The sequence below is a fragment of the Peromyscus californicus genome, unplaced genomic scaffold (assembly GCF_007827085.1).
Source record: "Peromyscus californicus insignis strain IS unplaced genomic scaffold, ASM782708v3 Scaffold_6__1_contigs__length_162567912, whole genome shotgun sequence".
NCBI classification, from domain to species: domain Eukaryota; kingdom Metazoa; phylum Chordata; class Mammalia; order Rodentia; family Cricetidae; genus Peromyscus; species Peromyscus californicus.
This window is the reverse complement of record NW_026294584.1, coordinates 160621142-160638872: the sequence shown is the minus strand read 5'-3', so window position 1 is coordinate 160638872 and position 17731 is coordinate 160621142. Positions and strand designations below refer to the sequence as shown.

The following is a 17731-nucleotide window of genomic DNA, read 5'->3' as shown; positions in this document are numbered from 1 at the left end:
ATAATGAGGTAATACTTATCTCATAAAAAGTTGGGAAGAGTACGTATTTCAGATAATAGAAGTATTTAGAACAGTGCCTACCATACTGCTCTTAAGCTTTTGTTACTTGTCATGTTTTGGCTTCTGAAGTTTCCTGTGGCTTGGCTACTTAGGCACAATAGAGACTGAAGAAGATCCTTGAAAAAATAGTTTCTTTCTAACCCCTAAAATTGATTAAACACTTGAAGGGTATGGGTAATAGGAAAACTCTAAACACTTGTCTTCCTCGATTTGGAAAACTGCTGCCCTCTTAATTAGTAATGCACACATTTGTCTTTCTGTGGCTCCTTCCAGTCGTGTTTATATCAGTAATGCTCTCTGACTTCTTCATTAACCTATTCTCTCCTTTTTTTTTTTTTTGTTTGGTTTTTTTTTTTTGGTTTTTCGAGACAGGGTTTCTCTGTGTAGCTTTGCGCCTTTTCTTGGAACTCACTTGGTAGCCCAGGCTGGCCTCGAACTCACAGAGATCCACCTGGCTCTGCCTCCCAAGTGCTGGGATTAAAGGCGTGCGCCACCACTGCCCGGCTAACCTATTCTCTTGCTCCTGCAGAACATTTACATTGTAGATTATTTCATGTGCTCTTGACCTTTTCTAGTTGTATGTCCTTATTTTAGTCTTAGGAACTTTGTTTGAGTAGCTACTGTTGTCCTTACTTCCTGTCCTTACTTCCAGACTCCTGTTGGAATGACACTTGTCGGTCGTCTCTTTTAACGTTTACTCAATACCTCACTTCTATTTTGATTAATACCTGGTGTAGCCCATATGTACTACTTTCTTAGATAACAATATGTAAGGAATTCTGAGAAGTTGAAGATCTTCACATTTGTTGTAACAACTAGTAAGTTCCTAGAAGGTAGTTTGGTTGGTTGGTTGGTTGGTTGGTTGGTTTTTCAGATCACAAAACTTGCACAGCATATTACTTGTCTCTCCAGTGAACTTTTTATCATTAAGAAACTTATGGGATTAAACCTATTTACTATAAACTAGGGAGCCTAAAGTAGTGAAAATTTATTCTTTTCAGTTTTCAAGCGTCAAAGTCCAAAACCAAGAAGCGTCCTGCTTTGTCTGAAGGTTTGAGACAGAATGTTTCCTTGCTTTCCTGGCTTCTGAACAATCCATGTAAACACATCACTCTACACTCAGTCTTTGCATGACATTCTCCACTCAGTATTGGGGCCTTCACCATGTGGTCTTGAAAGGACACCAGTCCTTTTTTGGATCACTCTAATCCACTGTGATTTCCAAATAAGGTTCCAGATATTTCCATATAAGATTTATTCACAAATACCAAGGCCTAGGACTTCCGAATATCTCTTTGAAGACATAGTTTAATCCATATTGTAGTGGTATGCTAATCATTTAACTATTTCTCATTGAGCAGTATACATTATAAATAGCAGGTAATTCATAAAACATTGGTAACAGAAGATATATTCTTGTGCTAATGAGATGGCTCGTGTGGTACAGGTGCTTGCCACTGAGCCTGGTGCTTGCTTTTCATCCCCAGGACCCATATGGTAGAAGGAGAGGACTGATTGTTACAAATTGTTCTCTAACATCTACATGTGTGCCATGGCACAGATGCTCCTCCCCGATAAATGTAATTAAAATAATTGAGCAGACTATATAATAAAGTTTCTTGAGTTCTGTATTTTATCTCACTATATTCAAATTGATATGATAAAGGAGACTATATACTGCTTTCAGGAGTGTTGGTGTCTATTTCAACAGGAAGAGGTTTATTATTTCTTAAGCAGTTGGTCAAGTCTTGTCTTAGTTGCTATCAGCACATCCTTGAGGTTTAATTTTTGTTACTTTTTTTAAAGGACAGTTTAGGGGAGACAGCAAAGAAAGCAGAAGTGGTATTAGAGATCACTAAAGTGTACATACAGTGTCTACCGGTGAACAGAAACATCATGCAGAGACTCCTTAGTCTTTGGATTTTGTAGAACAATATGGAAATAGATACAAGAATAATGCCAGTGAAGGCTGGGTTTGAAGATGGAAATAGATAAAATTACAGTGTTAATTTTATTAAATAAGGATATCCAAAGCAAAAAACCCTATGTTATCTACTGTATCTCTTCTTTTATTTTTATTTTATGGGTATGGGTATTTTGCCTATGTGTATGCGTATACACCATACATGCATACACCATACTGTGCATGATTTCTTTGGAGACATCAGATAATGGTGGAATAAGGGGAGAAAAAACAAGTACTTACTGATCCAGGTACAGAAGCTATGGGGAAGTTATGAATATACCTAGATATCCATAGAAGTTGGCAACAAGTCCTGAAGGCAGGGGCACTGGAATTGGGAACAGACTTTGCAGCCAGGCTGCTTGGAACTAAATCCCTGTTCTACATAGTACCACTTGCACCTTCCTGGGGAAAAATGTATGACTGTTCTTATTTATAAGAAGGAATAAAAATAGCATCTGTGGTATAGAAGAGTAAGTTAATATGTTAAGTGTATTCAGTAGTACCTAACATGAAAGTTAGTTGTTCTGTATGTCTTAACTGCTATTATTAGGGCTATTATTATCAAAGAGAAGAGGTGGGATGAGAAATATGATTAAGAACACATAACTTTTTACCCCAAGAGTCTTAGGAATGAAATATTGAATGGGAGTTATAAGATGAAGAAGTAGGATTTCATAAAGACCAGCAATTGGATACCTTGTTCATGTCACAGCAGTGGCATATACAGTGTCAAGTGTTGGAGATGGAATGGGTTCTTGGAAGTAGTGAGTTTGCAGGAACGGGACAGGAGAAGTAGTAGACTGGCAGCCTGCTTCCTTCTAAAATGGTAATCCTAGGAAACAGTCATGGAGGAGGCCTGAGACTTGGTGGTAGCCCTGTGGGCTGTACTGTCTGGCTCAAGGGAGGGGAAATGCATAGATTGTGTTTGTTCTTGGAGTTTGTGAGACTAACAGCTACTTGCCATAGTTTGATAGTATAATTTAAACTTTATTTATAAAGCTTACTTTGAAAGTATACTTAAGTTTTGGAAGTAGTTATTTCTTCAACGTTATACAGCTACTGTTCAGAGCTGGTGATTCTCTAGTGAGCAAAACAAAATTGTTCCTCCTGGATAGTGTTTCTAGATGTTCATTTACCCAAATATGACAGTTTGGATTTGCTGTCTATGCTGCTATGGGTGTTTCCCTTCCTTCCCTCAGTGTTTATCTGCCTACTGTGTGAGGCATTGGCATTGCAGAGGTGATGTTAGATAGGGTTCTTTCCTCTGTCCTGTGGAGAAAACAGAATATGCAGGTAGTGGCTAGAAACAGTTCTAGGCACACAAGGCCCAGAAGAGTAAGAAGAGGAGTCAGTCACATGATAACTGGGGGGAGAGGACAAGCAACTCTGGCAGAGAGAGCAGAATGAACACTGAAAGGTTTTCAGTGTTGCTAGAACTCAGACAGCAAGACATGGGGTTTGACGGACTTGGTTTGTGAAGGATTCTGAAGCCATTTTAGGATGGTCTAAATACTGTGTCATGGGAAGTGACTCAAGGGCTTTAGGAGAGATAATATGCAATCTGATGGCTGTCAATAATTGATTCATAGTAGTAAGGGAAGTGAATTGAAGCAGTGCCACAAATTGTGGCCATGGAGACTAAGGTAAGGGACTTCTGAGCCCCTGGGAAGAAAGCAAATAAAGAAACTTAGGAAGAGGTTAAGTCTGAAGGTGTAACCTGTGTTTCTGGCTTGTGCAGTTTGGTGTGTACTGTTGTTGTTAATCATTAAGACAAGAAAGTGGAGGAAAACCAGTGGTGAAGTATTTCAGTGTTGGACTGGGAAAGAAATATATATTGTAGAAGGCAAGGAGATAGTCTTCTGAGGGGTCATAGCTGAAAATGAAGATTAGGAGGAATCCAAATCTAGATGGAAAATGAGGGATCAGGAAATCACTTGGAAAAATGAGCATCATGTCCAATTCCAAAATCTTGGGTTTTGAAGCAGTTTGGCTTTTCAGCTTTTGATTTTGAGATTTGGGTGCTTGTTGAATTTCTTAGGACAAGGTAAGAGACTGTTTCATAGGAAGATGATATCTCTCTCTCTCTCTCTCTCTCTCTCTCTCTCTCTCTCTCACACACACACACACACACACACACACACACACACACACACACACACGAAACACACACACACACGAAACACACACACACACGGGTGGAGAGTGAGAATATGGATATCAATACATTGTAGACAAAACTACAGTTTGAAGTTTTTCTCTTGGACTTAGTACCATGAAAGATGACAACCCTGAGCCAGTTTAGTCAGGAGATGAGAAGGAATGAGATATAGAGTTGGGCTGTCGGTGTGCTATCAGAGGAGATCTGTACTTACATTTGGATTGAGTTTAGGGGAGAGTAGTATTTTGCTGCACAAGCCTGAAGAGTTTGGACCTTAGTGCCCATGTTAAAAAGCTGTGTGGTGGCATGCATGCACCTCTAATCCCAGCAATGAGGAGACAGATACAAGAGGACTTCTGGAGGCTTGTTGGCTGTCCAGTTTATCTGAATTGATTAGCTCCAGGTTCAGTGGGAGACCTTGTCTCAAAAGTAAGGTGGAGAGATTGAGGACAGTGCTTAGCATTGATCTCTGGCTTCCACATACACATGTACACATGTACATGCATGGGCAGATGCACAAGTATGCACCATACACACATAAACACAAATCTCAGTCATATACAGTGAATAGAGATTGAATGATTGCAGTGCCAGTCTTAGGTTTCTGCTTAGGTTTTGAAAGTGATCTAGAGATGATTTAAATGTGTTGAAGAAGATGTGCTGGGATCATTTGCAAGTCTGCCACCTTAGGAAATAGCTTGAGCACTGTGTATTTCCTTACTGTCTGTGTAATCAGCTCTCCATGTTCCTAATATCGTAAGTGTCTGAGAACTTAGTCACAGCTTGTGTTACTTAAATTATATATAATTTGTCAACTTAATACAAAATAAAATTTCTAAGTGTTAAAATTTAACATTCAAATTTAAATACTTTTTGAATGTTAAAAATGTGACAGTTTCCCACTTTTTTTTTTTTTTTTTTTTTTTTTTTGGTTTTTCAAGACAGGATTTCTCTGTGTAGCTTTGTGCCTTTCCTGGGTCTTACTCGGTAGACCAGGCTGACCTTGAACTCACAGAGATCCTCCTGCCTCCGCCTCCTGAGTGCTGGGATTAAAGGCGTGCACCACCACCTCCTGACAGTTTCCCACTTTTGATTGTTTTTCATTTTAGTGTGTGTTTGTGTATTGTCTTTCACTCATAATTTTGTCAGAGTGGTAATAATTTTTTTTTTTTTGTCAAGGAGAGTTGGGAATACTGCTTTCTGAGAAAATAGGTCATATATTTCACTTATCTGTTTGTTCCTTAGCATGACTATATGAAGGAAGAGGAAAGTTTTTCTGAAGATGAGGCGACTGAATCGGAAAAAAACCTTAAGTTTGGTGAAAGAGTTAGATGCCTTTCCCAAGGTTCCTGACAGCTATGTGGAGACATCAGCCAGTGGGGGAACAGGTGAGCTAGCTTCAGACTCTGATTTACTGATCACCAACATGTGGGTGCCGGCCATGAGGATGAGCTCACCGCTGGGCCTTACAGTGCCTTTGCTACTGCTCATCCTGTGCCAGATTGCTCTGCCTTTACTATCTGTATTCTCTGTAGCGTCTGGCAGTCTCTCTGTGCCTTTAGCAGTGTTTATTAAATGTTGGTGAGCAAGTAGTACAGTTTACATTTTGGTACTGTTCCAGTTGTGCATTACTGTGTTTATATATTATTATATATATTACATACATTATATTACATATAATATATATTATATTCTTACATATAAATGGATTTGAAAGTGAGAGGAGGTAGGAAAGGCTGCTGACACAGCCCTGTTCCTGTTCTGTGTTGGGTGACAGTAAAGACTTGCTGTAAGAAGATCCCCAGAGTGGAGTGAGAGCTAGTTGAGTTACATCTATCTGTCTTACTTCTTCTGTGAAATGAGGATGTTAGTATTTATATTACTAGGGGTTAATGTATTAATTATGTAACTTTTTATGTGTTAAGTGCCTAGAGCAACACTTGGTACAAATAAAAGTATTTGTTAAAGTAAGTGATAAAATATGCAAGAAAAGTCTATACCTATAATAATACTTCCTATTATTTTTCCCCATGATGAATTAATAAGGTAACATTTCATATGCTATTGCAACCTCATTGGGTAAAAAAAAAATGTGTATTGTAGGGTGCATATAACTTAGTTGGTAGTGCTTGCCTAGGATGTGTGGAGCCCTCGCTTTGAACCCTAGCACCACATAAACTGGGCATGGTGGTACATGCCTGTAATCCCAACACTAGGGAGGTGGAAGCAGGAAGATCTCAACTTCAAGATCATTCTTGATTACATAGCCAGTTGTAGCCTAGCCTGAACTACTTGAGACTCTGGCTCAAAAAAACAAAACAAAACAAACAAACAGAAAGCCCAAGTAAATAAAATAAAGTGCAGTAAAATGGCTTGCTAGTTCTAACCCCTGTGAGTGAAAAGAGTGCCAGTTCTTGTTGCACAGCCTGCCTTGTATCTTGTATTATTTAGTGAATTCTTTTGATGAGGTTTTTATTTTGCAATGTAGTAATATATTTAGGGTATTGCAAAATTAGATGAAAATATTTTAGAGGCTTGGAGAGCTTATTCGATTTTCTGGCTCACAGAGTTATGGCATCTCAGGACCTAGTTTGTTTTAAGTTGCGTTCTGAGCACATGTATTTCTTAATAATGAGGGAAATATTTTTAAGTTGGCACTGTCAGCATGCTTATTTTTATTACTTACCCTCTAACTGCTGTCTGTCTGGTGATGGACGCTGTTGACACTGAAGACAAGTAATTCTCTCTCAGTATGCAGATGTTTGTGTTCCTGTTTGTGCTCGCTCTGGGTTTTCATTTCTGAGCTGGTTTAAACGTCGATAACATTTTAAGAGAAATCATTTATACTGTTTATTCAAATAATGTTCATATTGGACACTTTTCTTTCCCTCGTTTAATGCTGCTTAAGATAGCTATTTACTTTTTATTGTTTTAATTCTTTTTGTCTTTTTTTTGATTCCTCAGTTTCTCTAATAGCATTTACCACTATGGCTTTATTAACAATAATGGAATTCTCAGTGTATCAAGATACGTGGATGAAGTACGAATATGAAGTAGACAAAGATTTTTCTAGGTAACAAAGTTTTTCTTCTTGATGCCCTTAGATTCACATTTTAAAAAATAACATCCTTTGAAAATATCCATTGTTTTGGTTTATCGTATTTTTGAAGAAATAGCACTGGAAATTGTCATTAGTTGCTTGTATTAGTTGAAGCATTTTAGAATCTAAGTACTGGTTAAATTCTAAAACAGGTTTAGTATGCACTTGCTTACAAACCCCAGCCCCATACTCCCCCCAAAAAACCCACCTAAAAACATGTTTTTCCTTAGCCTGGGGATGTGGTGACTGTTATGTCTAAGCTAAGCTGAATTTTGATATAAATTACTTTTAAACCTTTGAAGACAAAGTACTAAGAGACAAATGTAGCTTGACAGTCATTCAGTTGCTTTATTTGGATGTTTCTGATGGGTTGCAGATAATGGACAGAGAGATACGTTTACTCTTCTTTTACATCCCAGCTCTGCTAATGGCTATATCATACACACAATTCTGGGCAATGTCACTAAATCTATATTGTGTGTGCTTTGACTTTCTGTTCTGTAAAATAGAAATAGTAAGTATAGAACTTTTCTTATGAGTTTATGACCTAAATAACTCGAAATTTGTAGATGATGCATAACATTGAGCTAGTCATACACCTAACTCTTGTCCGGCCTCCGTCTCTTTGCCTGTAGTATCACTCATCTGTTACTATTCAAGGTCCTGGTTACTTTTCCGGAACCTTATTGATGCTCTTACTTCCTTTGTGTTTAGCATCATTGAAACACTTGATTTTGTTTGTGGTCTCAGGTAGGTCAGGAGTCTGTCTTCTTGGCCTCCACCTGGTTCTTTCGGCTCTCCCTGAGCTTTACATTTACTGACATCGAGTGGTTTGAGTTCCAGACAGTTTTAAGACTGATGCTCTGAAATTTTAATTCCTATTGAAATCAGTTGAAAAAAAAAATCATTAGAAGCAAAAAGTTTGATAGGAAACACAGAACTAAATGTTTATGCTGTTCTCCTGTTAGTAATGTATATTAGTGACTTTTCTGTTGATGTGATAAAATACGTTGGCTAAAAATAACTTGTGAAAGAGTTTTTTTGGCTTATAGCTCCAGGGGTTAGAGTCCATAATACCAGAGAAGATACAGTATGCCTGCAGGAGCGGAAACTAGCTGATCACATTGTCAAACACAAGAGAATGAGCAGGAAGTGGGTGTGGGCTACATAAAACCCTCAAAGCCCTCCTCCAGTAATGTACTTCTACTAGCAAGATCTCACCAAACTTGGGACAAAGTATTGAAAATATGCAAGTCTATTGGAGACATTTCTCATTCAAACCACCACATAATGCTTAATTAATTCTGGTATTTGAAAGTTAATTTTATAGGAGCTAGCCATTTGCAAATAAAGCATTGATTGAATCTTGTTTAAAGGCCATGTAAAGCCAAGCTGTGGTGGTATACACTTTTAATCCCAGCACTCTGGAGGCAGAAACAAATGAATCTCTGAGTTTAAGGCCAGCCTGATCTACATAGTAAGTTCTCGCACAGTGAGAGCCTATCTCAAAGTGAAAGGGCTGTAAATCCATAAGCATCCGATGCTTTCCTGGTGGTTTGCTCTCATTTGTCCTGACCCAGGCCTGGTCTAAGGGTGGTTGTTTTTCTGTTGGGCATGTATGCTCCTCTGAGCACTAATACTTGAATCTGGAGCATCTACTTGATAATTCCATTCCAGAGTTAAAGAAACGGCGTTGAAGGATACCCAGCTTAATGTATGATGTATGGTTTTTATGATAAATGGAAGAAAAAACTTGGAATTCCTGTTTGATTCAGGTTTCATGTCCTTAAAGAACTGTTCTATCTGAAGTTTAAATAGGCCAACCTTAGTTTCTTGGAATTTTTGGCTATGGAGCCACTATTAACAAAGATGACTGTTAAACATGGATAAGCAGAAATGTTTTTTGAATAGTCAAAGTGGAACTTATAGTAGGCCGGAGGGATGGCTCAGCAGTTAAGAGTTCACGTTGCTTTTGCAGAGGACCAGAGTTCAGTTCCCCATACCCACATCAGGTAGTTTACACAAAAGAGAATTATTTTTTAATGTTCTTGTTCTGATTTTAAGGAATGCAAGTTCTAACTTGTGTTTTACTGTCTGAAATCCATATTTTTCATAGGTGTGTTGGTTTTCATTTCTGGTGTTTTGCTGATGGCTAGGTACTGATGGCTGCCCTTTTCTCTTTCAGCAAGTTGAGAATCAACATAGACGTTACTGTTGCCATGAAGTGTCAGTGTGAGTACACCTTCGCTGCCACCAGTTTCAGTGTTCTTGTTCGTGGTTTTAAGAGATAAGGAGTCCATTGTAACTACAGTTTGAATTCTCACTGATCCTCAATATATGTCATACTTGAATATTTAAATACCATTAAAATTGTAGCCTTTCAAAGTAAAATTTCCTATTTTTTAAAGTCTCTGTAGATTTGCCTTATAATTTCTTTGAATCCTTAAAGTAATTCTTATGATTGATTTTGTGTTCAGCATCTTTAGTACTTAGAGGCTATTTAATTTTGACATGTTAGTCAATTAACCTCAGCTCTTTTTTTTTTTTTAACAATGTGTCATCTTTTTCAGAGCAAAAAGGAGAAAAATAAAATAATTTTTAATTTCAGAATACTGTCTACAAAAGCTACATAATACTACTGTTTTAACTTTTAAACAAATGAAAGTTATCTCAGTTGTTTTATAGCAGATGTTAGTTTTGATCGGAGTGCAGAGTGTAAAAACTTTGTTTTAATGCAGATGTTGGAGCAGATGTACTGGATTTAGCAGAGACCATGGTTGCATCTGCAGATGGTCTATCTTATGAACCAGTAAGTTTGATTTATATGGTTTTTAAAAAATGTGTGCTGGAAATACTTTAGACATTTGCTCTTAGTTTTGTCTGATTTTTTTTATTTCAAAAGTAATCTAAATTCTCTGTAGAACAACTTGTGATGAAGAAAAGTTATACCTAATATAAAATACTTGAGATAACTACAGCTGGCATTTTGGATAGGCCTCTACTGTCTGTTATATTTCAAGTTACTGCTTCCCATTAGATTCCCTTTTGTATTTGCCATAAGAATGGAAGTTTGTACTTTTTAATTATCTCAGGACTTTATGACCTATGCTACTTTCACCAAGCCTAAATCTTTAAGAACATTTGATCTGTACCTTTCTTATCACAGTCTGAGGGAATCTCATTGGCATTTACCTTTTCCAATGCTGATACTTTGATTAGTTTCAAAGTACAAGCTGTTCTTAACATAGCTGACTCACCACATAGCACATTACAGGGTAGGTATGCTTGTAATAGTAGCTGATCAGAACTAGTCCTAAAACAGCATCAGAAAAAGCATGGGGCCCACTGGCCCCATGGCCTGTAGTTTACTTGTTCATTTTTAAATTCATTTTCTTGTCACTGAGCAGACTTGCAGAATAATGACTGAAGATGGAACAAGAGTAGAATTCAGTTCATTGACTGGGTTGAAACAAGAAAACCTCTGGACTAGTTCTGATTCCTGAGTTAACTTTAGTTTACAGCAAGAAAATAATGTTTGTCTTTGATAAGTGCTTGTTTTCATTACTTTTAAGTCACTGTGACAAAATCCCTGTCAGAGGCAACTTGAGGGAGGAGCTGTTTGTTCTGGCCTACAGATTCAGAGGGCTCAGGCCATGGTTCCTTGGCCTCTGGTACTTGGGCAGAACATCATGGATGCTGGAATGTATGACAGAGGAGCTTTCATCCCATGCAGACGGGTGACAAAGAGAGACAGGAAAAGGCCAGGATAAGACACCTGAAGTCAATACCAGCCCAGTGATTTACTTCCTTAAGTTTCTACAGGCTTCCACAGTTGTACCATTCATTAGTGGAGGTCCTGGGTTTTACTTAGAAACCTGAGGCAGATAGTTAATATTCAGACCATAAAGCATTCCTAAAGTAGAAATGGTGATAGAAAAATAGTTTATTGTTACTGTAATCCCCTCTTCTGATCTCTATTTTTCCACCAACAAAGTTTATTTTATAGTATTTTACATGAAGTAAGTAAATGTAACTTACTTTATAAATTCAGATACTGTTACAACATATTAGAGTATGATCTGAAGATTTGGATCCAAATCCCAGCATTTGGACACTGTGACATTTGCATTTTATACTGTTTTCAGAATATTCAGTTATAGTGCTTTTTTATAGTTTATGTGTACTTATTTACACACGTGCATGCATATTGAGACCTGAGGTTAGCCTCTGGTGTCATTGGGAAAGGTGCTGACCACCATGTTTTTTGAGATAAGGATCTCTTTCGCTGTCCTAGAACTTAACCATTAGGCTAAGCTGGCTAGGTAGCCAGCGACTCTGGGGAACCCACCTGTGTCTGCTTCAGTGCTGGGATCACACACACATGCTGCATGTTTGGCTGTTTTGCATCAGACTCAGTTCTTCATGCTTGCAAGGCAAGTGCTTTCCCAGGCAGGCATTCTCCCTTGCCCCTGTGGCCTTTGCTCCCTACTGTTTGCTTTTTTAAGGTTTATTTATTATGTATACAGTGTTCTGCTTGCATGTATTTCTGCAGGCCAGGAGAGGGTGCCAGATCTCATTACAGATGGTTGTGAGCCACCATGTGGGTGCTGGGAATTGAACTCAGGACCTCTGAAAGAGCAGCCAGTGCTCTTAACCTCTGAGCCATCTCTCCAGCCCTCGCTACTATTCTTTATTTTGTGTTTTTTTGTTTTTCATTTTATGGGGGAAGTTTTGAGGTTTCTTTTTCAGCAAAGGTGTGTGGCTTTGTTTTGTGACTATTTCCTGTCAGGAGGAAGGGCTATGGGTGCTCGAGTTCTCACTTAGGCTGTGTCTTATCTGTTACCTGTCTCCCTACCCCATCACCAGTGTTGCCCTTTCAGTTTTAATTAGTTTTCAGTTTCAGTAATGGTGAGCTTGAGTGATTTTAAGTCCTAAAATACCCATTTTGTGCTACTGATTGATTGTCAGCTTGCATTTGTTCCTATAAATGTTAGTGACTGTACACAGGAAAATAGTTATCATTAGTAAAGCTTCTTTATGCTATCTTGGAATAAAACATTACAGATTAAATCATAAATATATCTTTGCAGTACTATAAGTTTGTTTCTTCTTCATAGAAAAACACTTAAACTGGTGCTATGTGAACAGCAAGGGATTTATTTGCCAGTGACTGTGTTCTCTTCTTTTGCAGGCAGTATTTGACCTTTCACCCCAGCAGAGAGAATGGCAGAGGTAAAGTTGAACAATGTCATCACCGTAGAAACCTAGACCGCTTTTGGTGGAAGCTATGCATATGTTAAAATATTTTAGTATATAAACAATCCTTACGAACTCAAAAAATATCTGATCTTAGGAAAGTTATATATAATCTTTCCTGTATTATATTTTGAATCATAAATAAATTTTAGTTTTTATTTAAAATTTTAATTAACTTAAAAAAATTTTAACTATGAAAATATGTGAACATTGTTTAGAATTTGGTTTGGAGCCAGGTATGATGATACATACCTGTAATCCCAGCATTTGGGATGCTGAAACAGGAGCGTCTTAAGTTTACCTCTTTCCTGAGCTAAATAGTAAGTTTCAGGACATGGGTTAAATATGTAAACTGTCTCAGAAACAGACAAAAGGTTCATTTTATAAACAGCATAAAGGAAAAGCTTTCTCATTCTGGCAACTGCAAAACCATGAGTGATGAGAACCACATGTGACTCCCTAGGAACTTTGTGTCCAAGTTTTTCATTTGTCAGTATGCTGTCTTGGTGTTGTCTGGAGGACAGGTGGGATTGTTCCTGGTGTTTGTTCTCAGAAAAAGTGCTTCCCCATCCCCTCTTTGTTCCCAAGATAGCTTATATTTAAGGTTACCTAATTTCCGATTATTACCAAAAATGTACTTAAATGTTTGTTTGTTTACTTTTTATAGACATTTTGTTTTCTAATCCCCACTACACTTGAAGAATCTTTTCGTTTTAATTACCAATTTTCCTAGCTGGAAAAATCTTAATATTGAAATTGAATATAGTTGAAGAAAGCAGTGAATATTTGGGCTTTCTGGGTTTCTAGCATTTTTACTAGAAAGCTCTATCTAGAAATGAAATATGTTACTTTTATCCAGAAATATTGAAGTGAGAGTCAGGTGTGTGTGCATACTTGTAAATCCCAGTAATTGAGAGGCTAGGGCAAGCCAGGTGGTGGTGGTGCACACCTTTAATCCCTGCACTCGGGAGGCAGAGGCAGGCAAATCTCTGTGTGTTTGAGGCCAGCCTGGGCTACAGAGTGAGTTCCAGGAAAGGCCCAAAGCTACACAGAGAAACCCTGTCTCAGAAAAAACAAAAAAAACAAAAGACTGGGGCAAGAGGATCAGTAGTTCAGAACCGGATCTGCATAGTGAAGCCCTGTCTCAAAAAGCTCAAACAGATAAACAACCAAATAACCCACCCAGAAATACTAACATGAGTTGTCTCCTCTTTAAAATTTTAAGATTTTTATTTATATGTGTGCCTCTGTGTATGCCATGTTGTGAACTGTCTGCTGTGGATGCTGGGAACTGAACTACTGGAAGAGCAGAAAGCACTTTTAACCCTCGAGTCATCTCTTCTGACCCAAGATGGCTCCTTTTATCTAGGATTCTACTAAGTATTGAAGAGGAGTAATGACTGGAAACAGACTGTTTTATTAAGTGAGAGGGCTTTCCCATCATGCTTGAGCTCTCTGCATACCTTCATACAGAGTTCACACTTGGCTATTGGTTGGTATGTTCCAAGCAGAAGTCTCACAGCTTCCTCAAACTCTTAGCTCCAAAGTTTATGTCTTTAGATGTATAAATCTGAAGATGAGATCTATTTCTTAGATCTTTCTTAATTATGTTCTGCTTCTAAATGGGTATTCTAGTATGGAGGGAGAGCTGCAAGGCCTTGTCACTTCCTAACAATGTACATACAAAAATGTTCTTTACCTTGGGAATTGGCTCTCTCAGTTGGTGTTTTGCCTTAAATAATTAGGATTGCAATATCTCTAGAAGAAAATTTCAAACCTGGACACAGCCTTTTGTGATGTCTGCTTTTTTCTTTCTAGATTTAAGGTTTATTTCAAACTAAGTTTACTGTGTAAATTTGATTTTTAATGTTAACAAAACAGGCCCATTAACCCAGTATTCTAGATGGATAGTGCATAAATATTTTCTCATTTCTATGTTTATACAATACTTTTACCATTGTGATGAAATATGGTATATTGTGAGATAAATATTTGTGTTTTTTAAGATCATATGTTTACATGTAAGTTTTTTCCTGCTTTCAAGTTCAATATTTTTTAGAATAGTTTTAAGTTCACAGCAAAGGTGAGTGGAAAGTACAGAGTTCCCATATCTCATTTTCCTTTTTCAGCATCAAGCACCAGAATGGCTTACTTGTCATAACTGATGAGACTGCATGGCCCCAACATTACCCAAGGTCTATAGTTCACTTGGGAGGTCACTCTCTTGAGAGGACAGTTGTGTGATGTCACACATCCACCATTGTATCTTCAGAGCAGTTTCATTGTCCTAAACGTTCTCTTAGTCATTGTTTCTCTCCACTGTGTGTAGTCTTCGTGCTTGCTAAGTTATGACTTGAGATATCTCGGTACTTATTTAAGATCATGTTAAAGGAGATGAATCTAAGCATTGTTTCCATTTTTAAAAAAATTTATTTATTTTACTGTGTATATTTGAATATTTTAAAATTTTTTAATTTTTAGATTTATTCATTTCATATGTGTCTGTTTTAATCCATGTCTGTGTACCATGTACTTCCTGGAACTGGAGTTATGGGCATTTGTGAACACCATGTAGATGCTAGGAATCAAACCTAGGACCTCTGCTGAAATAACAAGTGCTCTTATCCATTGTAGCCATTTCTCCAGCTCTCTGTGTATGGGTGTTTTGTCTGCATGTATGTGTGTACCACCTGTGTGTCTGGTGCTTGGAGAGGCAAGAAGATGGCATTGGATGCCCTGAAACTGGAGTTACAAATGGTGGTTTGCCATCATGTGGGTGCTGGGAATTGAATCCAGGTCCTCTGGAAGAACAGCCAATGTTCTTAACCACTGAGTCATCTTTTCATCCCCTTAAGCATTGTTTCTTAAATGCAGTCTTTACTTTATACAATCCTGTTGACTCTTTTAAAACTTATATGAAGACTAATTATAATATTTGCTTAGAATGGTCCTGTAGAATAAAGTTTACTTCTTTTGGGAAAGAAGACACCAGGTGATATTAAAAGGTGCCATGACCTAGTTTATAATAAGCCTTGGGATTGTATCTCAATAATCTGCGGCCTCCAATCCAATACCCTGCTGAATGGCCTGCAGTTATTTGTTCTTCATATCCACATCATTTACTTCAGTGCTGGCCAGAAGTCAAAACTTTGTAATATATGTGAAAGGTAAGCTTAGATACTGAGTGGAGCAAAAGTCGCCTTTTGGTGCTTCTGACTACCTGTGCCGTCCTCACTTTTCCTGAGAAAAGCTGATAAACTTTGTTCTGGAATGTAATCCTGTAGTAAGCATGGTTTTTCTCAGTCAGAAGCCTTGTTGTAGTTGAACAAGTCTTGGCTTGGTGTGTGTTTTACTGTTCTGTCACATTTAGGATGCTGCAGCTGATTCAGAGTAGGCTGCAAGAAGAGCATTCCCTTCAAGACGTGATATTCAAAAGTGCTTTTAAAAGTGCATCAACAGCACTGCCACCAAGGTGAGAGAGGTACTTCAAAGTTGTTATTTACCAGGAATTTACTTTGATGTAGTTTTAGTATTGGTCTGCTGTTCTTTCTTTGAAAGTGTTTTATACATTTAAGGTATCTTGCCCTTAAATTCTAGCCTATCATTTTGAGCTTTTTATCAAGTTACTTTACTTTTGTATGTGTGGTATATCTCTGTATAAAATTCTACTAGTTTTAAGAAAAAATAAGACTGTATATATTTTGGTTAAGAATTTATTTTTACTCCTGTGTCAGAGTAGGTAACGAGTTGTTATAATCATGAAGAAGATTTTTCAAGTTTAAAATATGCAAAGGCTTATATTGGCTTAGGAAGGAAATCCCAGTTTGCACTTGGGTGCCTTTTCCTGACCTCAGTTTCATTCCCGTCCACCTGCACCACAGTCCCAGAAATACATGAGAAAAGAATGTTGCTGTTGGACTCTTCTTTGATTTTCAGAGTTCTCCTGCATTGAACTTAATCCTTTGGGTAGATTTGAAGATACATAATGATGTGTATTTATGTAAATATAGTAGCTGTATAGCAACTCAAGTGGATTTAAACTACTACTTTAATCTTGACATTTAGGACATTAGCTAAAAATTTGTCTTTAAGGAGTCTTTTTTTCCCTGTGTGCCCTTTTCACACCGGTACATGGTCTTTGTATCAGATGTGCATTAAGACACCTGAATGTGTCTTGCTTTACAGGGAAGATGATGTATCACTGACTCCAGATGCGTGCAGAATCCACGGCCATCTATATGTCAATAAAGTAGCAGGGAATTTTCACATAACTGTGGGCAAGTATGTTCTTTTCACTTTCTGAAGTTCTTTAAATGGGGTTGGAGCTTGATTAAAATCATATCTTTTCCTGATCAGGTAGTGCACAGGTAGCCACAAAGGGCACTTAAAGTGTTGTCTGTGAGTAAATAGGAATTAAAACCTCTTATGGTAACTTCTGTAGCCAGAGAGCCCGACCCTAGATGCTTCATCTGTGTGTTCATTTATTCAGAGTAGGTTTTTGTTTTGTTTAGCCCTTTGGTAATTCTCATCAAAATGAGTCCTTAAGTAATTCTAGAAAAAGTCAAACGTTACTGGTATCTAGAATGAAGTAATTTAGGTAGCAGCTTAGGAAAAGTGTCACTTACTCCTCTGAATATAATCGAGTGTCACAAAAAGCTCTTGGTAGATTTCACCATGGAAGAGCGTCCCCCTCCCCAGCTTCCTCCTTCCATGGAGAGCTGATGAGTTCTTCACTGTCTAAGCCGTTGTTTTGATACTTGCTGTATGCAGAGGACTAGTCTGGAGATCAAACAGTGGAAAAATAGGGAAGTCTTTACTCCCCCTGGGTGCTGAAGCCCTACTGGAATATTCAAACTTTGACCAGTAAATACATTAGGTATTACTTAATTATAGTTGTATTGAGGCTTTAAAGGAGATTATAGCTAATAAGAAAAATTATGTAACATAGTCTGCAATTGTATGGGGAGTTAGGAATTTATATATAAAGTAAAGGAGAGCATGTCAGAGAAAAGAACCTGATCAAAGGGTGGTTTTGGGCTTTTTTGTTTATATAGAGAGGACATTAGATTTTTATCAGGAAAGACATCATTGACTATAATGATCAGATCAAACTTTATTTTTTCTTTGTTGTGCTTTTCTCCTGCAGATTCAAACTTTGTTGTTTAGTGCTCATTTACCCATCTGCAGCATG

The 17731-nt window shown here is 37.7% G+C and overlaps 1 protein-coding gene across 2 annotated transcripts in view; it reads left to right on the top strand.

The window, feature by feature from the left end:
• Window positions 1-17731, top strand: part of Ergic2 (ERGIC and golgi 2) — a 33303-nt gene that overhangs the window by 1264 nt on the left and 14308 nt on the right. For both annotated transcript variants that reach the window (XM_052719106.1, XM_052719107.1), the window contains exons 2-8: window positions 5430-5572; window positions 7149-7257; window positions 9470-9516; window positions 10023-10093; window positions 12476-12516; window positions 15911-16012; window positions 16726-16821. In XM_052719106.1, coding sequence (XP_052575066.1) covers window positions 5467-5572; window positions 7149-7257; window positions 9470-9516; window positions 10023-10093; window positions 12476-12516; window positions 15911-16012; window positions 16726-16821 — 572 coding nt within the window. In that variant the 5' untranslated portion in view covers window positions 5430-5466. The remainder of the gene's footprint in view (window positions 1-5429; window positions 5573-7148; window positions 7258-9469; window positions 9517-10022; window positions 10094-12475; window positions 12517-15910; window positions 16013-16725; window positions 16822-17731) is intronic.